Source organism: Mobula birostris, chromosome 2, assembly GCF_030028105.1.
Source record: "Mobula birostris isolate sMobBir1 chromosome 2, sMobBir1.hap1, whole genome shotgun sequence".
Taxonomy (NCBI): domain Eukaryota; kingdom Metazoa; phylum Chordata; class Chondrichthyes; order Myliobatiformes; family Myliobatidae; genus Mobula; species Mobula birostris.
The window spans coordinates 68,897,425-68,919,953 of record NC_092371.1 but is presented as its reverse complement, the minus strand read 5'-3'; the positions used below and the strand labels follow the sequence as shown (position 1 = coordinate 68,919,953).

The 22,529-nt window shown below is 39.6% G+C and overlaps 2 protein-coding genes across 4 annotated transcripts in view; both read left to right on the top strand.

Annotated features, from left to right (window-relative positions):
- LOC140187305 (calcium-responsive transactivator-like) overlaps nt 1–17,623 on the top strand; it is a 107,842-nt gene extending 90,219 nt beyond the window's left edge. Inside the window, exon 12 of the mRNA XM_072242474.1 lies at nt 17,580–17,623. Coding sequence (XP_072098575.1) covers nt 17,580–17,599 — 20 coding nt within the window. The 3' untranslated portion in view covers nt 17,600–17,623. The remainder of the gene's footprint in view (nt 1–17,579) is intronic.
- A 38-nt stretch (nt 17,624–17,661) lies between these two features.
- The window catches only part of mtg2 (mitochondrial ribosome-associated GTPase 2), a 60,258-nt gene continuing 55,390 nt past the window's right edge, over nt 17,662–22,529 (top strand). For 2 of the 3 annotated variants that reach the window (XM_072277254.1, XM_072277236.1), the window contains exon 1: nt 17,662–18,025. The gene's annotated coding sequence lies outside the window, so the exon portion shown is untranslated. The remainder of the gene's footprint in view (nt 18,026–22,529) is intronic. The other variant, XM_072277245.1, reaches the window with a different exon arrangement.

Genomic DNA, 22,529 nt, shown 5'->3' with positions numbered 1-22,529 from the left:
AATGCAACAGTTCAGCAATGATAAACATACATGTACACAGAATTAAGATAACAGGATCAATCAAGCTCTATCGTTGTCTAGGGGTACCAGTTTCAAAGTGACGCAAAGTTCAGTTCAATTTAGTTCAGTTCAGTTCGCAGTAATCGCTGCCGTGGCGATGGACAGTGGGGGGAAGGAGAGAGAGAGCAAAACGAATGAATATTCAAGGCTTCCACACAGACCTTCGCAGTCAGCTTTCGGGCGAGTCCTTTGTGATGTCATCTGAGGTCACCGACCGTGACCCCTCCGTTTCCAGATACGATCGTTTCCCTGCGGTGAACCTGGCACCCAGGCAAGGGTGGACACACACCAGGTTCCCGCCGATCGTGCCTTTCCACCCTGTGCGTCTATGGCCCGGTACTTCCCACCGACTTGTGATAGACGCACCGCTTCCAGGGTCTTGTTACCTCGGGTGTCGTGTGTGTCCTGCCTTAGCGAACCTGTCCCTTTTTATCCCCCTGCTGGGGTATCGCCTGTCCATCACTTCAAACAGTTCAGGGTTCAAAGGGGGAGCCGCACTTGACAGCTCTCTCTTTCTGTTACTCTCTCTCCCGTCCCTTCATTACACATTTCCAAATGCTGCTCCATTGTTTTCCTTATCTCTCTTTCTCCTGAAGACAGGTGGCAGACCAACTGCTGATCCCACTGGTGCCAGCACAGGACAGCGACATCTTAACCTATGTGTATTCTTGTCACACTACCTTGACTGAATTTGTGAGTGCAGTAGCAGATCAAGGTACAATGTAGCAAACACATTCGTGGATTCTCAAGAGGCATGGGACAAAGCTCAAGCATAGGTTTATGAAGAAGATCGATGCCCTTGAAACTGCAGATGAAATTACATTTTACATGAGGGGAAAGGCTGTCTTAGTTTGGGTGTTGTGTAATAACCAGATCTTATTAGGGAACTTAACATACAGGAACCCTTAGGAGGCAGTGATCATAATATGATTGAATTCATACTGCAATTTGAGAGGGAGAAGCATAAGTCACTTAAGGGGAATTACAGAGGCATGAGAGAGGAGCTTGCCCATGTGGATTGGAAGAGGATACTGGTGGGGCTGATGGCAGAGCAGAGATGGCTGAAGTTTCTGGGAATTGTTCACAAGGTGCTGGATAGATATGTCCCACAGAAGAAGTAGTTCTCAAATGGCAAGGGTAAGAAACCGTGGCTGGCGAAGGAAGTTAAGAACTGCCTAAAAGCTAAGGAAAGGGCATATAAGGTAGCAAAACTGAATGGGAAGTTGGATGATTGGAAGGCTTATAATATTCAATAAAAGGCGACTGAAAAAGCTATTAGAAGGGAAAAGATGAAATATGAGGGCAAACTAGCCAATAATGTAAAGCAACATACTAAAAGTTATATGAAGAGTAAAAGGGAGGTGAGAGTTGATATTGGACCACTGGAAAATGATGCTGGTAAGGTAGTAATGGGGGACAAAGAAATGGCGGATGAACTTAATGGGTACTTTGCATCTGTCTTCACTGTGGAAGACACTAGCAGTGTGCCAGAGGTCCATGAGTGTCAGGGAGCAGGAGTGAATGTTATTGCTATTAAAAAGGAAAAAAGTCCTAGGTAAACTCAAAGGTCTTCAAGTGGATAAGTCACCTGGACCAGAAGGACTACATCCCAGAGTCCTGAGAGAGGTTGTTGAAGAGATAACAGACGCATTGGTTATGATCTTTCAAGAATCACTTGATTCTGGCATGGTCCTGGAGGACTGGAAATTTGCAAATGACACTCCTCTCTTTAAGAAGAGAGGAAAGCAAAAGAAATGAAATCATAGGTCAGTTAGTCTAACTCAGTGGTTTAATAAGGTGCCACACATGAGGTTGCTTAACAAGATAATACATGTGGCGTTACAGGAAAGATACTGGCATGGATAGACGAATGACTGACAGGCAGGAGGCAGCAAGTGGGAATAAAGGGGGCCTTTTCTGGTGGTCTGCCAATGACTAGTGGTGTTCGTCTGGGGTCAGTATTGGGACTACTACTTTTCACATTGTTTGGCGCTGACTTAGATAATGGAATTGATGGCTTTGTGGCAAAGTGTTGTGGATGATACAAAGATAGGTGAAGGGGCAGGCAGTGCTGAAGAAGCAATGCAATTGCAGCAGGATTTTGACAGATTGGAAGAATGGGCAAAAAAGTGGCAGATGGAATACAGTGTTGGGAAATGTATGATAATGTATTTTAGTAAAAGGAACAATTGTGTAGACTAGTATCTAAATGGGGAGAAAATTCAAACATCAGAAGTGCAAGGGGGCGTAGGAGTCCTCATGTGAGACTCCCAGAAGGTTAATTTACTGGTTAAGTCTGTGGTAAAGAAGGCAAATACAATGTTGGCATTAATTTCAAGGGGAATAAAATATAAAAGCAAAGAGATATGCTGTGGCTTTATGAGATACTAGTCAGGCTGCACTTGGAGTATTGTCAAAAGTTTTGGGCCCATATCTCAGAAAGGATGTATTGCCATAGGAGAGAGTCCAGAGAAGGTTCGTGAGGATCATTTTGAGAATGAGGCGGTTAACATATGAGGAGCATTTGGCAGCTCTGAGCCTGTGCTCACTGGGTTTTCGAAGAATGCAAGGGGATCTCATTGAAAACTACTGAATGTTGAAAGGACCAGATAAGGTGGATGTGGAGAGGATGTGGAGGTATTCAGAACTATAGGGCACAGACTCAAAATTGAGGGGCAACCTTTTAGAACAGAGGTAAGAAGGAATTTTTTTAGTCAGAGAGTAGTGAATTTGTGGAATGCTGTGCCACTGTCTGCGGTGGTAGCCAAGTCTGTGGGTATACTTAAAGCAGAAGTTGATAGTTTCCTGATTGGTCGGGGCATCAAAGCATATGGCAAGAAGGCAGGTGTATGGGGTTGAGTGGGATTCGGGATCAGCCATGATGGAACAGCAGAGCAGACTTGATGGGCTGAATTGCCTAATTCTGCTCTGTCTTATTGTCTAATCCATTTAAGCATTTTATGTCAATTGTGTTCAAAACTATGCAAATGGATCTGCAGGATATGAGAGATCGGTGGTAACAAACTGCATGTGAAGATGATTAGTTGAACTGCATTCAAGAATTTTGTCGGCTCTTTAAGAAAACTAGCTTCTATAATGGTTCCACTCTCCACCCAGAAGGGACATGAGGCTATGGATACTAAGCAGGGAATCGTTTTATTTTTGGTCCTTCTGCTCCTGCTGTTCTTCAGACTTTGTCTCATGGCTCTCAGGCTTTGTATCTCCTTGATGCTGTTCCATTTGTTCCAATCAAACTGTTCCATGGCAGTAATAGTGCAGAATTTTTAAGCAGCAACTTACAATAATGTTGAATTTTGTGATGATATTAATTGGATACCTGAAGCTGGGAATGAATTAGTCTTAATTAAGTGAATCACATCCAAAACTACCTTGTACAAGTTCATGATTACAACACTTTGAAACAAAAATAATGCCATCTAAATTGGTTACTTGCTGAAGAATGTTGATTGTAATCTAGTCCCTGACCAGGCATATAAAGAAATCACTGTTGATTTTGCAACACCCTTCTCTGTTTATGTTAGGTGTTTAAAGACATCTTTTGTTTATCACTGCTTTTACCACCAACTAACTCCCTTAACATTAAAAATTTTAGGACTAAGTAAAAAAAGGTTGTCCACAAATGCTCCGTCCATAATGACACTGAGTCTAAGTCATGTTTTATTTTCTTAGAAATGCTTCGCTCTTTAATGGGAGAGTGGTGCTTAAAATTAAGATAATTATCTGCAATTTTTCCATAATTTTATTTTGCAAAATTCACTTGAATCGTCATTTGAAAAGCTCTCTACAGAGTGTAAAATTAATGATATTGTGAAACATAGTGTTCCACATTGCTGCATTTCAGCACTCCCTGAATTTGATTCAGATTCTTTAGCACAATGTGTGAACTTGTCGTTATTGCATTAGAACATAAAGAATAAGTGAGCAAAGTAACATATGAAGGACAACTGTATCTTTGTCACACAAACAGGATATTCTTTAGGTCTTGTAGTTCTTTTAAATGAACTCTATCAATGAAATCAGGACGCCATAGCTTTATCTATAGAGTGCCAAAGCTTTAGTTGTCAAGTGTAGTAATACACAATTCTCTACACAAAATGTTGAATGAATAGCTTTTATCGCTCTAGGAAATAAGAGCAACCAATTTTCTCTGATTTGTTTCTGTGGTCATTATTTAATAGATTGTCCAGATACAACCTTTATTGATCAAGGAAGAACTGATTATAATTTCAATATACATTTTTTGAAATCCCTGAATTCCTAACATATTCACAAATTTACAAGTTCAAAGAAAATTTATTATCAAAGTACGTATATGTCATCATATACTACTGAATTTCATTTTCTTGCAGGCATTCACAGTAGAACAAAGAAATATGGTAAAATCAGTGAGAAGCTGCACACAAAGACTGACAAATGACCATGTGCAGAAGAAGACAATCTGTGCAAATACCAAAATAATAATAAATAAGTAAATAAATAATGCTGAAAACATAAGTTGTTGAGTGAGGTGAGTGAAGTTATTTATGCTGGTTCAGGAGCCTGATGGCTGTAGGGTAATAACTGTTACTAAACCTGGTGGTATGGGGTCTAATGCTCCTGTACCTCCTTCCCAATGGCAGTAGCAAAAAGAGAGCCTGGGTGGTGGGGAGGGGGTCCTCCGTATTGGATGCTGTTTTCTTATAGCAGCACTCCCTGTAGATGTGCTAAATGTTGGGCAGGCCTTTGCCTGTGATGGACTGGGCTTTCTACCACTTTTTGTAGGCTTTTTTTCCGTTCTTGGGCATTGGTGTTTCCATATTATACCATGATGCAACCAGGCCATAATCCTTTCATAATCCTTCATATTACTTTTTAATCACCTTATGAAAGACAGTGATTTCCACCGATGCAATTTATATTTTTCATGGAGTTGTTTGGAAAGATGCTGAGTTGCTAAAAATGCATCTTAATTTTGTTTTGTCTCTAGGTTGTTCCAGGTGTCCATTTGCCTGCCACTTATTCCATAGATTGGAGGATTATGACTGTTAAGTGCTGAAGGTCTTTCTAGGGATTAAAGTTCCCATGTTTTGATCCAGTTCTCCTTCTGATTTCTGGAATAGAAAAACTTGCACAAATATTTGTATGATCTCACTTGGAACTAGTGGCTCACTGGAAGTTATAGGATTCAAAATAAATTTCATGGCAAAATGAAATTCATTTGGAAATCAGTTCGAGTAATTTGCTTCTTGTGTTGAGATACTTTGAGAAAACACACTTTGCAAACAATAACTGAAGATTTTGTTGATTTAGGCTTATCAAAAAATCACATCTCAGTTTAGTGGTGCAGAGGATCAGTGAGGTATTAAAACAAACTGCTGAGTGCCTCTATCTAAGGTAATATTAACTACCAAATCAGAAGCTTATATAAACCAACAGGTCACGGGTGATCGGTTGTTATTTTTGTTCGGAATCTTCTGCATGAGGGTACTTTATCATACTTGAGGAGTTGAGAAATTTTAAGTGAAAGTGTGCTCTTTTGCATGAATTTCTGCAGTACCTTTAGTAATGTTATTAAAATATACTGTAGAATATTTTCTAATAGTTTTTTTGATCTCTGTTACTCCTAGGACAATTATCTTTGTTCTATTTAATATTATATAGGAATAGTTAAAAATCTGTAATCAATTGCTTTAAGTAATAAAGATCTACAGTCATTTTGACTAAATCTATGTAAAAGGCAATTATGTTTATTTTACAGCCCAAATATATTTCAGTTTGTGTACCTTAGAACAATTTGATTTATTGCCATCTTTTTTTACCTTAACACTTCCCATGTTGTAATCCAAGTGAAAAATATTTACATTTTCATATCCTAATAAAGAACATTTTATTGTTTGCACCATTTAATTGAGTTCATTGAAATATGTGTTAAGATTGAATTTCATTGTTTGCAGTGCAGAACTTATTTTGAACAATGCAGCTTGAAATTAGGATTGCTGTATTCCTTTATGCTATGTTAGAGATATGAGAGGGGCTCTGTATAGCAGTTTCTTCACACAGTGAGTCTCCAAAGTTAATAACTTATCAGGTAGCAAAGGAAGTATATTTGAAGGCATTAACCATCAAGTTGTATGTCAGTAAGTTGTAAGATGCATGTTGTGTATTTTAAACCAGCCCTTTTGGATAACCAGTAAAAGCTGAGATAGAGAACTTTTGCAAGATTGCTTTAGCTCTGCAAATTCTTGCATGCAGTAATAGTAAGTTCCTGATTTTGAACAAGGGAAGTGATAGATATTTAGCTATTTTATATCTTGATAGCTGTTAGATGCTGTTACAAAGTATAAAGTTGCAGATGCTAGGCATCTGGAGAAATAATGCTGGAATAATTCAGCTGCATGCATGGAGTAAACATTTCAGGTCATTTGTCATCAAAACTTTTTCAAAGCCAGAAAATAAACCAAAAACTGGGAGGAGAACAAGATGAAAAAGAGCAAACATAAATTATTTCAGAGAAAGGAGTAGAGCTGCTTCAAACTGGTATTTTCTGGAAGAGAAGCAGCAATGAATTAAACAGTCATCAAAAAGCAAAAAAAAGAATGCTGGAAATCTGATATAAGCAATTAGAAAATGCTAGGAATACTCATCAGGTCATGCAACGTGTGAAAAGAGAAATAGAAGTAACATTTTCCTTTTGTTGAAAGGGTACATAATGAGCTTTTGAAATATGTTTATAGAATAAATATATTATTTATGATTTATAGCCAGCAATGTTTAAATTTTTTGCAGTCAAATACTGCAGAAAGCTAGAGATGTGTGCAAAAGTTTTAAGAGGTACAAAACTCTACCAGCATTAGATAAAGGATATTTTAACAGTGATGTACCTTTGAACCAATAGTGGCTTATATAAAATTTATATATGGTGTGTAATGGTAAGTAGAAATTTTTTTTCATTTGCATGTACCAATCATGCAATATAGTTAATCCATTCAGGTTGTACCTATTTTTGAAATTTGTTGTAGTTGTTTCTATTGACTTCAATAGAGTTAAATATTGTAACTGGCTTATATTATTTCATGCATTTAGTACATTTGATTGAGGATTGATAATATAGAGAACATTCGTTCAAAGTCAACCATATCAGTTTTAAAAATTAAAATTCAGTTTAAAAATAATGTAAATATAAAAATGTAATTAATTTATGTCAATTAAAGCAACTGTGAAACAGTTGAATTGTACTAAAGACCCAACTCTTTCAACAAAACTATTTTAAGGAGAGCATCTGCAATTCTCATCTGATAGCAACATGATTGCTTCTTTATTGCACATTGACGAGGTCTGGCAAACCACATATTCTAGATTCAGATTATTCTACTTGTCACATGTACATCAAAACATACAGTGTACTGTGTCATTGTGTTAACAACCAGCACATCTTATGTGCTGGGGGCAACCCACAAATGTTGCCACATATTTCAGTATCAACATATCATGCCCACAATGTTTAGCAGAACAACTCAGAACATAAAAATAGAACACAACAAGCAACCAAACAATAGCGGATAAAGCAAGTCCCTTTCCTCCCACCCACTCACGCTCACAGACAGGCCTCGAACCGCAGGACAGACTTCCAGGCATCCAGACATGTAGACAATAAGTCTCCAACTTCCCCAGTGGACTCTCAGATTCATACACCTTGTGCTTCGGTCATCGGGCTTTGATCTTTGGTATTGGCCCCAGGACTAGCTGATGAAAGGATCCCAAACTGCAGGCCTTAAACCCCAGACTCACCAACTCGTGAACAAAGGAGGTCATCTGTCCTTGTGCATCTTGCTCGTATAGATATTTGATCCCGGGACCTGATGACCCGGGTGCCACCTGGTCCTGATCCACAGAACTTGACAACTACGGATGTCCTTCGTCATACGTCCATGTCACTAGCTTTCGAGTGTGGAGAGTGGAATGGAGGCCTAGACTGCAGATGTCCTTCATCACATGTCCAAGTCTAACTGACAAAGTTATATTTAATCTCAGAGGAAATTTCTCTGATTCTGATTGTATTCTTATCTTGCCTTCATTAGGGCAACATAAATTGGCCTTGATGGCATTATCCACATCCAGAGACTTCATTAATTTTTAAAACATAGGTGTAAGAAGATGGCTTTTCACTGTGACTTTGGACAGTGATGGTTGTTTCAGAAGAATGAATCACATACACTAGATCCTCCTCTCTTGAAAAAGAAAATGATTTTCCAGCAAGGGTTACCAAAGAATGATCAGGAACAATGACTTTTTATTTCCGCCTGTCCTTGTTCAATCAAACTGTGCCAATTACTGAGATCAGTCAATGCTATTTAACGAAGAAACTCTTTCAGTTTCCCAGAGCAATTTCATTCATTATATTTCTCACTGTTGATATACTCCTTTATTTATAATGCAGACTTTTTAAGATTATCATATTTAATTTTTGGCTTATGACTGTGATCGTAGATGTTTCTGGGCACTCATACAAGACAGTCTGCAATTGCCTCTGCTAATCAGGAGACAAAATTTGCTGAATACTGTTCTGCATGTAACAAAATATAAAAAAGTGTCTTATGTCTCAAGCTGAAAACTTACAAGAGAATTTGACAAGTACTACAAATCCTACAGGAAGTATTTCTTTTCAGTTTGTCACCTACTGTTTTGATGTTAAGAGTACATACAGCTGAGCTGCAAAATATTCAGCAAAAAAAAAGTGATTAAGGCAGCCATTACTGCTAATTCCACATAATTGTATTTGTTCTATCAATTTCATTGAAAATTTATTGATGTTGGGGTTTTTTTTTCTTCCTTGTAGGCACAGTACGGAAGCTACCAGCAATAGGAAACAGCTGATTGCCACCACTGGACCAGTCATGTATACTACTTTGATTTTTTTTTTACAGAGTAAAATGAAGCATGGACTGTCATATTTCATGTCTGAGAGATAGCTCAAAGCAGCTTCTGGATGTAGTAGAAATTTTCATTCTTTTCATTGCACTACCAATGACAAGCCAATCTGTAATAGTTTAGACTTGGTGCTGTGAATATCGTAAGTTTTAAATTGTTGCACTGTTGTTCAATTGCATCTATTAATAGGATTTCAAGTTGATTACTGGTGTCCTTCCATTGATCCACCACAGAAACACAAGAGGGTTTCAAAAATTTGCAGATGCTTTCTGAAACAGTGAATTTTCCTGTTGAATTAAGCATCCATGTGGTTATACTAAAATTTGCACTAAGATTTATTTCTTCCATATTAGTGCGAGATATGAATATTGGATATAGGTCACTAAAAGTCACTTGTGTTTTTTAGTAACATTTGATTTGAAAGCAACATGCTAAGTTTGTGCACGAATTTTGCAGTTGTATTTACTGGTGAACAAAACATTGTAGGTAGTTTAATAGAAAGCACATGTCACCTTGGTCCTAAACCTTACATCTTGGTTAGGACAGCAGTAGTTACTGTTGGTACACTTGATTTCTCCAAGGAAGGCAGTACATTCTATACTTAATTCCTATCGCATGTGTTCAAATTGACATTGGTAATTCATCACACAAACATTTTTACACAAGTGGCACTGAGTAAGTGTCATTGTATTGAGTCATATGAAAATGGTGTCAAAATTAATATAAAGTTATGTAGCATGAAAGAAATGAGGGCCTCTAAAGCAAAGGATAAAAGTGATTTTCAGAGTTGATAGGATAGTTTTCATGAGTGATGTTAAATTTAAAAATGGATGAACCAAGCATTTTTTTTGTTCTAGTGTGGTGTCTTCCTATCATTGCCTCAAATGTGATGATTGAAAAGTATCACGATAATTGATTCTAAGAATGTTGTATTTGAGAGTGCAATTTGTTATACAGCTGCGTAATGAAGATTGTCTATAAACTTTATGAGCAATTAATGCTGTTGAGCCCATAATAACTTCAGATTTCAATCACTACAAACAGTTTCCATGTTTGCAATCATCATGCAGGAGTTTTACTGTGGTCGGGTAATTTTGATATGTTTTATTCTTGTGGTTGACTTGTCATCGAAAATTGTCTTCATCTTTTAAGATGCATTGCAGGTTCTGGATTAGAAATGAGCCTAGTTATTAATGACCTGGTTGATTAATGCTCACAGCACTGGTTTTCATCTATCAGAAGACTCATATCAGAGACCACTGGATTGTTCCAAGACTCTATGTTGTATATATACATTCCGTCAAGTCACCTGGGCTTAAAGTAAATGGGTTCTACATTTATTAATCAGACCAGTTTAATTGTAGGGAAGGGTCTGTCTGTCTGTATTATTAACTTACTAGTATTGGCATCAATTACAAATACCTCTAAATTAGAATATGCCACTTTCAAATTAAGAAGCATCACAGGTGGGATATTGGGACCTACTGAGATAAAGCTTGAAAGAAGTGTTACAAAATACTGTGTGTGTTACATTCACTTCCATAGTTAATTAACTTTTTAACCAGTAAGTCATGTACTTCATATAAAAAAAAGATATTCAAGGGAGTGATGAGGTATTTTAGTCCAAAGTTGACCATATTGTGTAAATATTTAAAGCATTAATTCTGGAATGCACCAGCTTGTGTAACTGGAGGATCTTTGTCTCATGTGGGAATGCAAGGACATGCGATTAATGAGCACTGGAAGCTACACTATTTGCTGTTAAAAAAAAATTGTATTTCAATGTACAATCACATGAACATTTTGCATTTCATTTGCTGATAGAGCCAATGTTGTTTTTTGTCTTGCTGTTAAACAGCCAAATAGCTAAAATACAGATTGTACTGTGACAATCACCTGCTTGTTTTCAAGAAACAAAAAACTTGAGATTTTAGTAATACAGAATTTTTTGATGAAATCTGTTGTAATGTAATATGTTAAGTCTTTTCCTTTTCATCATTATCTAATAAAACACTAACCACTGAGTAGATGTTTGTGTACCTCTGTAAAATGGAGGTAATAGCTGTTTGAATTAGTGACCGACAGGCTTTGATGTAAGTACAAGTGAGTTGAATTGTCTTGCCTGTACAAGAAATTTCATGTTGCTATTTAAAGTTGTTACCTTTTAATTTTAAAAAGAATCTAATAAATAACCAAATTCATTATATTTTAATGTACTGTTCGTATGCAACAACCCATTGAATAGGTTTCATTACTCAATATTTTCATCGAAACAAAATGACAGAGAAAACAAAATAATCCAGTGGTAGAAATTCAGAGCATTTGGCCTATCCTAAAAAGACACTTCTGAAAATACCTTTCTTTTTCTGTGAACCAGTTGCCATCATGGAGTGGAAGGTATTGTATAATTGAGGATATTACAATCAAAATGCCTTGAATCAAGTTCTAATGGGGTTATGTTCTAAAGCCGAAATCAAGTAAAGCACAAAATGCTGGTGGAACACAGCAGGCCAGGCAGCACCTATAGGAAGAAGCACAGTCAACGTTTCGGGCCGAGGCCCTTCATCAGGGCTCACAAAGGGTCTCGGCCCAAAACGTCAGCTGTGCTTCTTCCTATAGGTGCTGCCTGGCCTGCTGCATTCCACCAGCGTTTTGTGTGTGTTGCTTGAATTTCCAGCATCTGCAGATTTTCTTGTGTTTGCATCAAGTAAAGCAATATGTCAACTGGCATGAGTATTCACAAAAGTTGCTGGTTTGTACTTCTAGAAAGTCAGTGACTCTGTTATCAGAGGAAACCTGTTATTCTAACCTGTTCTTGTATCCTCAGCTTTCTGGGAAAGGCAACTTACTACTTTGCTAATACCCAAAATCAAAATTGGGAAAATCAAGTATTTTAAGCAGTGGCTGTAATTCAATTCCCCAGACAATAGGTTTGTGGGAAGAGTTAAATTTATTTTCATATAAACTGAGCCACTGAATTCTCTTTCCTTGCTGTCAATATAAAATTATTATTTTGATAACTCTTTACCTGTCACTGCAGACTTATTACACAAGATCTGATCAAACCAATTTGAAAACATGATTCCAGTTTGTTGATTATTAACAAATTGTGGTCCAGGTCATGTCTCTGATGCAGCGCTGAAGGAGTACTGCATTCCTGGAGATCCATCTTAACTGATAATATTAAATCTGATAATAAGTCTTAAAGTCCTCTTTGGAAGTTGAGATGCTGTTTATCATGCTAGCATTGGACATTGTTGGAATGGCGTAGGAGGCCACAGATGGGCAGGTTAGAGTGGGAGTGGGACTGAGGATAAAAGTGATTGATTTCAGGGGTCTGAGTTGCATCTACACTCTGAAAGAAAATGTTTCACAAGGTGATCAGCCAGGCAAAACAGTAATAGAGCTATTGGCTGTGTCTCATCTACTTCCTACACTTCTGCTGTTGTCTTCTGTCCCACAGCCGGAACGAGGATAAAGCATCTTAGTTTTCACTCTACCAGCCGTTACATTTGACATATCATCCTCGGCAATTTCTACCATCTTCAATGAGATTAAATCACCAAGCAAAAATCAAGCCTTTTCCTTAATGGTCTCAACCATAAGTTGCTCTAAATTGCCATCTTGTGGGGCATTCTATAAAGTCTTTCTCTTGGGATCCAAGACCAACCTGATTTTCTCAATCTACCTGCATGTTGAAATCCCCTGTGACCATCGTAACATTGCCCTTTTTCCATGCTTTTATACTACCGGGGGAGTCTATGACTGGGAGCACAACCTCAGAATACAAGGACAGAGATGAGAAGGAATTTCTTTAGTCAGAGGATGGTGAACCTGTGGAATTCGTTGCTATTTGTGGAGGCCTTATCATTTAATATGTTTAAAGTGGAGGTTGATAGGGTTTTGATTAGTAAGGGCATCAAAGGTGATGGGGAGAAGGCCGGAGAATAGAGTTGAGATGGATAATAAATCAGTCCTGATTGAATGATTGAGCAGATCAATGGGCTGAATGACCCTTTTCTGCTTCTGTGTCTTATGGTATTTTCTTCCCTTCCCTTTTCAGCATTATAACTGAACAACTTTCTGGTCTTCTTCAGGGAATTGTCCCAAATTTCTAGCGTCTACAGTTTCTCTTGTGTCTCCACTTCCTAATCTTCTGTTCCATCACTGCCAACTACTCTCATTCTCATGACAGTGCAATGACAGGAAATACAACACCTACTCTTTTACTTCTTCCCTTCCTATCATCCCAAAACCTAAATGATTCTTGCAGGTGAAGCAGTGATTCACTGACATTTCCAATCTAATGTATTGCATTTGGGTGCTCATAATATGATCTCTATAGTGATTGTTCTGAAGAATACTTCCTTTCAAGACAAACCAGTGCTTTATTTTTCTGCTCGCCTCTGAACCACTGGGCCTGCATTTTTCCAATGAGGCTCAACATTCACTTGCTGAACTGCACCTAGTCTACTGTTTCAAAATTTTAGCCATCGGGACTCAAAGACAATTTCAACAATTCCAGGTAACTTGTTCTCTTCATCTGCATCATTTATGCTGTAATTTGTATTATTATCTCCATGTTTCTCTCTCCACAGATACTGCCTGATTGACTGTGCATTTTCAGTATTCTCCTTTTGGCTTCAGCACTGCTTCACTTATTGTTTTGGAGACACAAGAAACTGCATATACTGGAATGTGGAGCAAAAAATCTGCTGTTAGAACTCAGTGAGTGGGTCAGGCAGCATCTGTAGAAGAAAATGGACAGTCAATGTTTCAGGTTGAGATGCTTCATTTGGACTCATCATTGATTTCCCTCTGTAGATGTTGCCTGACACACTAAGTTCTGTTAGCAGCTTGTCTTTTGCTCCCTCATTGTTTTTCAAAGTTCAAAGTAAATTTTATTATCAAAGTCACCTATACAATCCTGAGAGTCAGTTTCTTGTGAACATTCATAGTAAATATTTAAGTCATGGAGGGATTGTCTACTGAGTCATTATGGGTGGAAGTTAGAAACGGGAAGGGGGCAATAACTCTACTGGGTGTTTTTATAGACTTTCCCCCCAATAGTAACAGAGGCATCGAGGAGCAGGTAGGGAGGCAGATTCTGGAACGATGCAATAATACTAGGGTTGTGTGATGGGCGATTTTAACTTTCCTAATATTGACTGGCATCTCCTCAGAGCAAGGGGTTAGGGTGGGATGGAGTTTGTTAGGTGTGTTCCTGACTCAATATGTAGATAAGCCAATTAGAGAAGAGGCTGTACTTGATTTGGGATTGGTAAATGATCAGCTGTCAGTCTGTCGGTGGGAGAGCATTTTGGAGGTAGTGATCATAATTCTTATCTCCTTTACCATAGCGCTGGAGAGGGATAGGAGCAGACAATTTGTGAAAACATTTAATTGGGGTAGGGGGAAATATGATACTATTAGGCAGGAACTTGGGAACATAAATTGGAAGCAGATGTTCTCAGGGAGATGTACAGCAGAGATGTGGCAAATGCTCAGGTAACATTTGCATGGCATTCTGCATGGGTATGTTCCATTGAGGCAGGGAAAGGATGGTAGGGTAAAAGAACTATAGTGTACAAAGGATGTCGAAAATCTAAGAGGAAAAGAAAAGCTTACAAAAGGTTCAAGAAACTAGGTACCTGTACTGTTAGAGCTCTAGAAAATTACAAGGGTACCAGGAAGGAGCTCAAGAATGAAATCAGGAGAGCTAAAAGGGGCCATGAGAAGGCCTTGGTGACCAGGATTAAGGAAAACCCCAAGGCATTCTGCAAGTATGTGAAGAGCAAGAGGATGAGCCGTGTGAGAATAGGACCAATCAGGTGCAATAGTGAAACATGCATGGAGCCGGAGGAGGTAGCGGAGTTACTTAATGAATACTTTGCTTCAGTATTCACCAGTGAAAAGGACCTTGGCATTTGTGGGGGTGACTTACAGTGGACTGAAACGCTTGAGTGTATAGACATTAAGAAAGAAGATGTGCTGGAGTTTTAAAAAGATATTAAGTTAGAAAAGTCATCGGGACCAGACGAGATATACCCCAAGCTATTGTGGGAAGCAAGGGAGAAGATTGCTGAGCCTTTGGCAATGATCTTTGCATCATCAATAGGGACAGGAGAAGTACCAGTGGATTTGAAGGTTGCAAATGTTGTTCCCTTGTTCAAGATAGGGAGTAGAGATAACACAGGAAATTATAGACCAGTGAGCCTTACTTAAGTGGTGGGAAAGTTGCTGGAAAAGATCCTGAGGGGTAGGATTTATGAGCATTTGAAGAGACAAAATCTGTTTAGGGATAGTCAGCATGGCTTTGTCAAGTGCAGGTCATGCCTTACGAGTCTAATTGAATTCTTTGAGTAGGTAACAAAACACATCGATGACGGTAGAGCAGTGGATGTAGTGTATATGGATTTCAGTAAGGTATTTGATAAGGATCACCATGCAAGGCTCAGTCAGAAAGTAAGGAGGCACGGGATCTAAGGAGACCTTGCATTATGGATGCAGAATTGGCTTGCCCACAGAAGGCAAAGGGTAGTTGTAGATGGTTCATATTCTGCATGGAGGATGGTGACCAGTGGGGTTCCGCAGGGATCTGTTCTGGGACCCCCTCCTCTTTGTGATTTTTAGAAATGACCTGGATGAGGACGTAGAAGGGTGGGTTAGAAAGTTTGCTGATGACACAAAAGTTGAGGGTGTTGTGGATAATCTGGAGGGTTGTCAGAGTTGACAGCCGGACAGCGATAGGATGCAGAACTGGGCTGAGAAGTGGCAGATGGAGTTCACCCAGAATAAGTGTGAAGTGGTTCATTTTGGTATGTCAAATTTGAAGACAAAATATATTATTAATGGTAAGATTCTTGGCAGTGTGGAGCATCAGCAAGATCTTGAGGTCTGTGTCCATAGGACACTCAAAGCTGCTGTGCAGGTTGACAGTGTTAAGAAGGCGTATGGTGTGATGGCCTTCATCAACCATCGGATTGAGATCAAGAGCCATGAGGTGATGTTAAAGCTATACAAGACCTTAGTTAGATCCCACTTGGAGTACTATGTTCATTTCTGGTCACCTCACTATAGGAAGGATGTGGATATTATAGAGAGAGTGCAGAGGAGATTTACATGATGTTGCCTGGATTGGAGAGCATGCCTTATGAGGATAGTTTGAGCGAACTTACCCTTTTCTCTTTGGAGTGACAGAGGATGAGAGGTGACCTGATAGAGGTGTATAAGATGGTGAGAGGATTGATTGTGCGGATAGCCAGGGCTGAAATGGCTAACATGAGAGGGTATAGTTTTAACGTGCTTGGAAGTAGGTACAAAGGGGATGTAAGAGGTAAGTTTTTTACACAGAGTGGTGGGTGTGTAGAGTGCACTGCCAGCAACAGTGGTAGAGGTGGATACAATAGGGTCTTTTAAGAGGCTTTACATGGAGCTTCGAAAAATAGAGGGCTATGTGGTAGGATAATTCTAGGCAGTTTCTAGAGTAGGTTACATGGTTGAAGCAACATTGTGTGCTGAAGGGCCTGTAATGTGCTGTAGATTTCTATGATTCTATGAATACAAGAAACACAACAGAATCAATGAAAAACCAGACCCAACAGGAGTAACAACCAACCAACGTGCAAAAGACAACAAACTGCAAATTTTACTCGGAGGGGTAGGTGCCTGGATTGAGTTACCTGGGGTAGTAGTAGTGGAAGCAGGAAGTTTGGTGGAGTTGAAGAGGCTTTTTGAAAGACATATTCATATCAATGAATTAGAGGAATATGCATAATACGCAAGAGGAGATCATTTACTATTCATTGACACTACCACTGGCACCACATCATGGGCTAAATGGCCTGGCCAGTGCTGTACTGTTTTATGTTCTAAGGTTACATTTGGAAGTACTGCGTACAGTTCCAGTTGCCCTGCTATAGGAAGAATGCCATTAATTTAGAGAGGGTGCGAAAAAGACTTACAAGGGTATTACTGGGACTGGAGTGCTTTGGTTGTAGGATGCTGTGACGTAACCTTCTAGAGATCTATAAGATCAGGAGGGGCACCAATAAGATAAAAAGCCAGACTTTTCTCCAGGTAAGGGAAGTACAAAACTAGAGGACATAGATTTAAAGGGAGAGATGAGAGATGAAAGATTTTAAAGGGACCGGAGGGGTAAGTTTTTCCACGTACTGGGTGGTAAGTATATAGAATTGCTGTCAAAGAAGTGGTTGAGGTAGGTACAGTTATGACACTTAAAGGACATTTAGACAGTTACGTGCATAGGAAAAGTTTAGATCTGGGGTCCATGGACCCCACAGTTAATGATAAGGGCCCATGACATTAAAAAGTTAAGAACCCCGGGTTTAGACTGAGGGATATGGCCAAACGCAGGGAAATTGCATTACCTCAGGCAACTTGATTGGCGCATTCCTGATGTTCTGTTTAGGTCTTATGAGTCTCGGCATACCCGGAGTCCTGTTCTCACCCCATTAGAAATATTACATTTGCCCTATCCATTCCAACTCTCTGCATCTGAAAACTAACTTCCCAGGTCTGACGAAGGGTCTTTGATTTGAAACGTTACACCCTGCTCCTGTTCTCCACAGATGCTGAAATGCCCAGCTGAGTGAACAGAATTCTCTGCGTCTGTGCTGCAGTGTATATGTGCGCGCAGTACATGCTGGGCTGTCCACGTCCTACGGGAGCATTGGCGTGTGCAGGCGAAGCTGTGGCCGGGAGCTGCGGCGTGGTGTCCGAGTACCGGCGGGTCCAATACCACCCCTTTCCCCTTTTTGTTAGTATAGAGGTAAGTGAGTGTCAGGTCACAACTCCCTCTCTTGCTCTGTGTGTCCCAGGTGCCCCTTTCTCCTGCTGCCCTCCGTCTCCGGATGTGGGGCGGAAAGAGACCGCGCTGCGCTCAACGTCGACCCGAGAACCTCAGGCCTCGGCGGAATCCCCGAGCTCGCGTTAATCATCCGCCCAGAAGCAGTTGTCTGGCTCGCTGAAGTTCATTGCAGGTGAACGGAAAGTGGCCGGGGAAAGGATTTGATAGGTAAGAGGCTGCTGCATCGATTACACCAAATTCTTGTTTAAAATAAAAGAGTAGATTTGCTCAGTTGATTCCCAGTCAAAAAGTTATATCGTCAGACTGTACGAGAAGAGAAATTCAGACTAATTCTCCAGTGCTGTGCTGAGGGACTGCCGCATTGTCAGGGCTAGTGTTTCTCTGATGCTCTATCAGGCGGATTTTAAAGATCCCATGATAGTTCTTTGACACATAATAGAAATTCCTTAATCAGGGCCACTAAATACACAGTCCTTATGAAGGGTCCTGAATCGTCAACTGTTTATTTCCTTCCATAGATGTTGCCTGGCCATCTGAATTCCTTCAACGTTAAGTGTGTGTTGCTCAAAGTTTAACGCAACAGCAAAAATCTCTTGCGTTTATTGCCAAATAATCACCAGGTAGACATTTGTGGGCCCTTTTTATGGACAAATTGACTGCTGTGTTTGTTTTCCATATCATCCAGCAATTAGGTCCAGTGGCTGTCACATAACTCCGGGGAGTCGGGTCCCATCCTGAACTTATATGCTTGCACAATCTCATTGTGACCATGTTGACTTCTCCTTTATACACCTGTTTTCACCTACACTTACCTATGTACACCTGTTTCCTCCCACATTCTGAAGATGAAACCCAGATGCTACTGTTTTGACTTGAAACGGATAGTTCTTCCGTTCCCCACTGAGGATGCTGTTCAACCTGCCGAGTTCCACCTGCAGATTGTTGTTCCAGATTTTTAGGTGCAGTTTCTTTTGTAGCTTAATTGTGTGCTGTAAACTGATGTATGCACTCTCTGACTATTGACCTTGGTTCTAGATCTCATGCATCCTTTACGCTCCAATACAGTACATGAATTCCACATTTCCTTTCTTCTCACTGGGGTCTCTCTTCCCACACTCTACATCACCCCACTGGGGCACTAATTTACATACACTATTTGAACTTAGCGGAATCGATTTCCCATGCTTCTTTTAAATTTATTGGGGAATCATTTCCCATGTTCTCTTTAAACTTAACCGGCTTCACTAGAAAATGTATTATTCCATTATTTAACATTTAAAGAAAATGTGAATTTGATGTGATTGTAATCCGGCAATGTTAAAATCCTGACTGTACTGGATTAGCAGAGTTTAACTGTATTGACCTGACCTCACTTTCTAGTTCTCACCTTGTAGCTTTAATAATTCCAACGCATCCAATCCTCATACCAATGCTTTATAAAGGTGAAACATTGCTGTCTTAGCTCTTCACCACTGAAAACAAGTTCTGAATGAATTACCTGTAAATAATTATTGTTAATTATTGCCTACTCAGCCCATCTAAGCCCCAAGTTTATAATCCTTATTAAATCTGCTGTCAATCTCCTCTAGGTCAAATAAAACTATTCCCATCAAACCAGCCATTCCTCATAACTGAACCTCCATAGTATCCAGGTCATCTTCAAGGAACCAATGCCTCATAAAGGCAGCATCCATCACTAAGGACCCCCATCATCCAGGGCATGGCTTGTTCTCATTGCTACCATCAGGAAGGAGGTACAGAAACCTGAAGGCACACACTCAATGATTAGGAACATCCTGCCATCAGATTTCTGAATGGACATTGGACCCATGAACACAACCTCACTGCTTTTTTACTTCTATTTTTGCACTACTTATTTGATTTAACCATTTTATATATATATACACACACAGTATATATTATTATTATTCACTTTTTTCTATTGTGATGTATTGCATTGTACTGCTGCTGCAAAGACAAATTTCACAACATACACCAGTGATATTAAACGTTAATCTGATTTTTTTGCACCCTCTGTAAGTGCTATCATTCATTCTTCATCTGTTGAGAAGAACAGTTACATCAGCTCCAGTTTTAAATTGTTGCCAAGATTTTGCAGTAATTCGAAGAAATCCCAAAATATGAAATCAATTCTTAACTTTAGTAAGGGTGTGGAGAATTTTGCTGTGTTACTTTGGAGTACAAATGTGTATTTTTCAACCACATTGAGAAGGTTCAAAAGGAGAAAAAAATGTAATATTTAATGTTGCAAAATCCTGAGGCATTTTTGTTCAGCTTGTCATTGCAGAGAAATTAATGAACACTGGGCAATAAAAACCTTGTCAGGGCATATTCATCAGCAATAACATGTCCACTGTCACCAAAAATGATCAACCAAGAAATTGTTTAACATAAAAAAAGTTAGGAATGACCAAGGGAATGTCCTTGTGTCACATTTAAACACTGCAATTTGCTGTGTTTTTATTATCTGTTTTAATACAACACAGTGTGGAGAGCTGGGGAAAATCCTGATGATCGGCTGAATTTTCATATTCACTTGAAATGAATTTGTGATGAATGAATGTCTGTTTTATAATTTAATGTTTGTAATTGTTACAGTTGTAGTTTTGACAGTGATGTCTGTTTGCACCTCATTCATATGAATCATATGCATCAACAAATATATTGAGCTTTCTGTTTATGGTAAAGGTTAAGGAATTGTAAAGTTCAGATGTCTGAATTGAACAGAAGAGTGTGATTAAACAGATGTCAAATAGTTTGTTTCTGTGCTGTAATATTCATGGATATATGTATATCCTTCCACAGCCTCAGTCATCTCGGTTTCTGTATCCCCTTCCTCCACTTGTGTCATCTGAGATCTCTGTATTTATCTTGTTCTGGCCTGTAGCACATCCCCAGTTTAAATAGTTTTTCTGCCTTTGGTTGCCTAGGTCCCTAGCTCCAATATCTCTTCTTAAGCCCATCACCCCTAGTATGGCATAGGCCACCAACAGTTGCTAGCCAGAGTCTTCAGTCACGGGTCATTCTTGTACATTTTTTCCCGGTGCAGCTCACCTTCTTCCAGAGATGAGGCCTCGGGAGCTTCGGTTGGTGTTTCTTTAGCTCTGGGAATTTGCAGGATGGGGTTGCTATTCTCTGCCCAACCATCTCTGTTTCACAGCCGGGCTCGGAACCATCCATGGTGGAGTTCCAGCTCCAAAGTACCCTCGCTCTTTTCGTTGAAGTTGCTTTTTAAAAATTGAAGTTCATCGAAACTGTGGATGATACATTTTGAAATTCAGTCCTCCCTGAGTTATAGCTATATTCTGTTCCTGTCAACTGTTGGGAACCCACATAGTTCACGTGTTGGAAATGCAGCCTTGAGCTGAGTTCCCTGGCGGCAAAAGATGCCTGCAGTCCCACAGGGGCCAGCAAATGACCGCTCTTTTGTAAAGCTGTATGTAAGTTGGGCATCCATAACCAGAGAAGGACCCTTAAAAAGAAAGACTCCTGGAAATGCTCAGTAGGTCAGGCAGCATCTGTGGAAGGAGAATCAGTGAACAAGTCCAGAACTCTTTCTCAGAACCTGGAAAGAGAGAAAAACAAGTTAGTTTTCAGTAGGGAAGGTGAGGGAGGGATGTTAAGAACAGAGGGAATATCTCAGGCTGAATTTGAATAGGATAATGGGAACTGCTCCAAACACATGATGGTTTTTGTCTGTGCTTGGCAAGAGAGTGGGACATACCAAGCAGGTCAGAATATATGAAAAGAATAAGAAAAATTGAGCTAAAATAATGATGGATATAATTGATAAGTTTGATACAGATGGAAGAATAGAGTACCAAATTCAGTCTTGAGTCTGGAAGGCTGCAACTTGCCACAATGGAATATGAGGTGCTGTAGCTCTAATTTGTATTGGGCTTTCTTGTAACAGTGCAGGAGGACAGACAGGCTTAATCCTGCAATGGTCCTCTGCACAGTGAGCACCTAGCCTGCGTTTTGTTACTCCACTGTAGAGGGGATTGCATTATGAACACTGAATGTTCAAAGAAGTGCAAGTGAACTGCTGCTCCACCTGGGAAGACTGGCTGTGTCCCTGATGGTAGAAAGGAAGAGGTGAAAGGACAATCAAACCAAAAAAAAAAGCAGAGAAATCCGTGCGGTTCAGGCAGCATCTGTGGAGAGAGAAATAGTCAAAATGTTTTGGGCTTGGGACCCTTTTTCAGAACTGGGGAAGTGAGATGCAATGGAGACACAAGAGATTCCAGGTGCTGGAATCTGGAATGAAGATCAATTTGCTGGAAGGACTCAGTGGGTCAAGCAACATCTGTAGGAGGAAAGGAATGGTTGATGTTTTGGGTAGAAACCCAGCATTAGGACTTCGATGCAGGGTTTCAATCCAAAACATCGACGATTCTTTTCCTGCCCCCGATGCTGCTCGTCCCACTGAGTCTTTCCAGCAGATTGTCTGTTGTAAGGAGGAGGCAAGTACATTTTCAGTAGGAGGGATGTGCAGAACAAAGACCGGATGAGTTGAAATGGCTTAATGAAGACAGATATCAACACATTAAGCTTCTAAATCAGCATAAAGAGCTGTTATTGGCACATTGGTGGGACTTGGCTGACAGTCTAGACTTAACTGTATTGGATAAGAAATGAAAATGCTGGAAAGCTAAGCAGGTCAGGCAGATCTGTGGAAGGAGAAATGGGT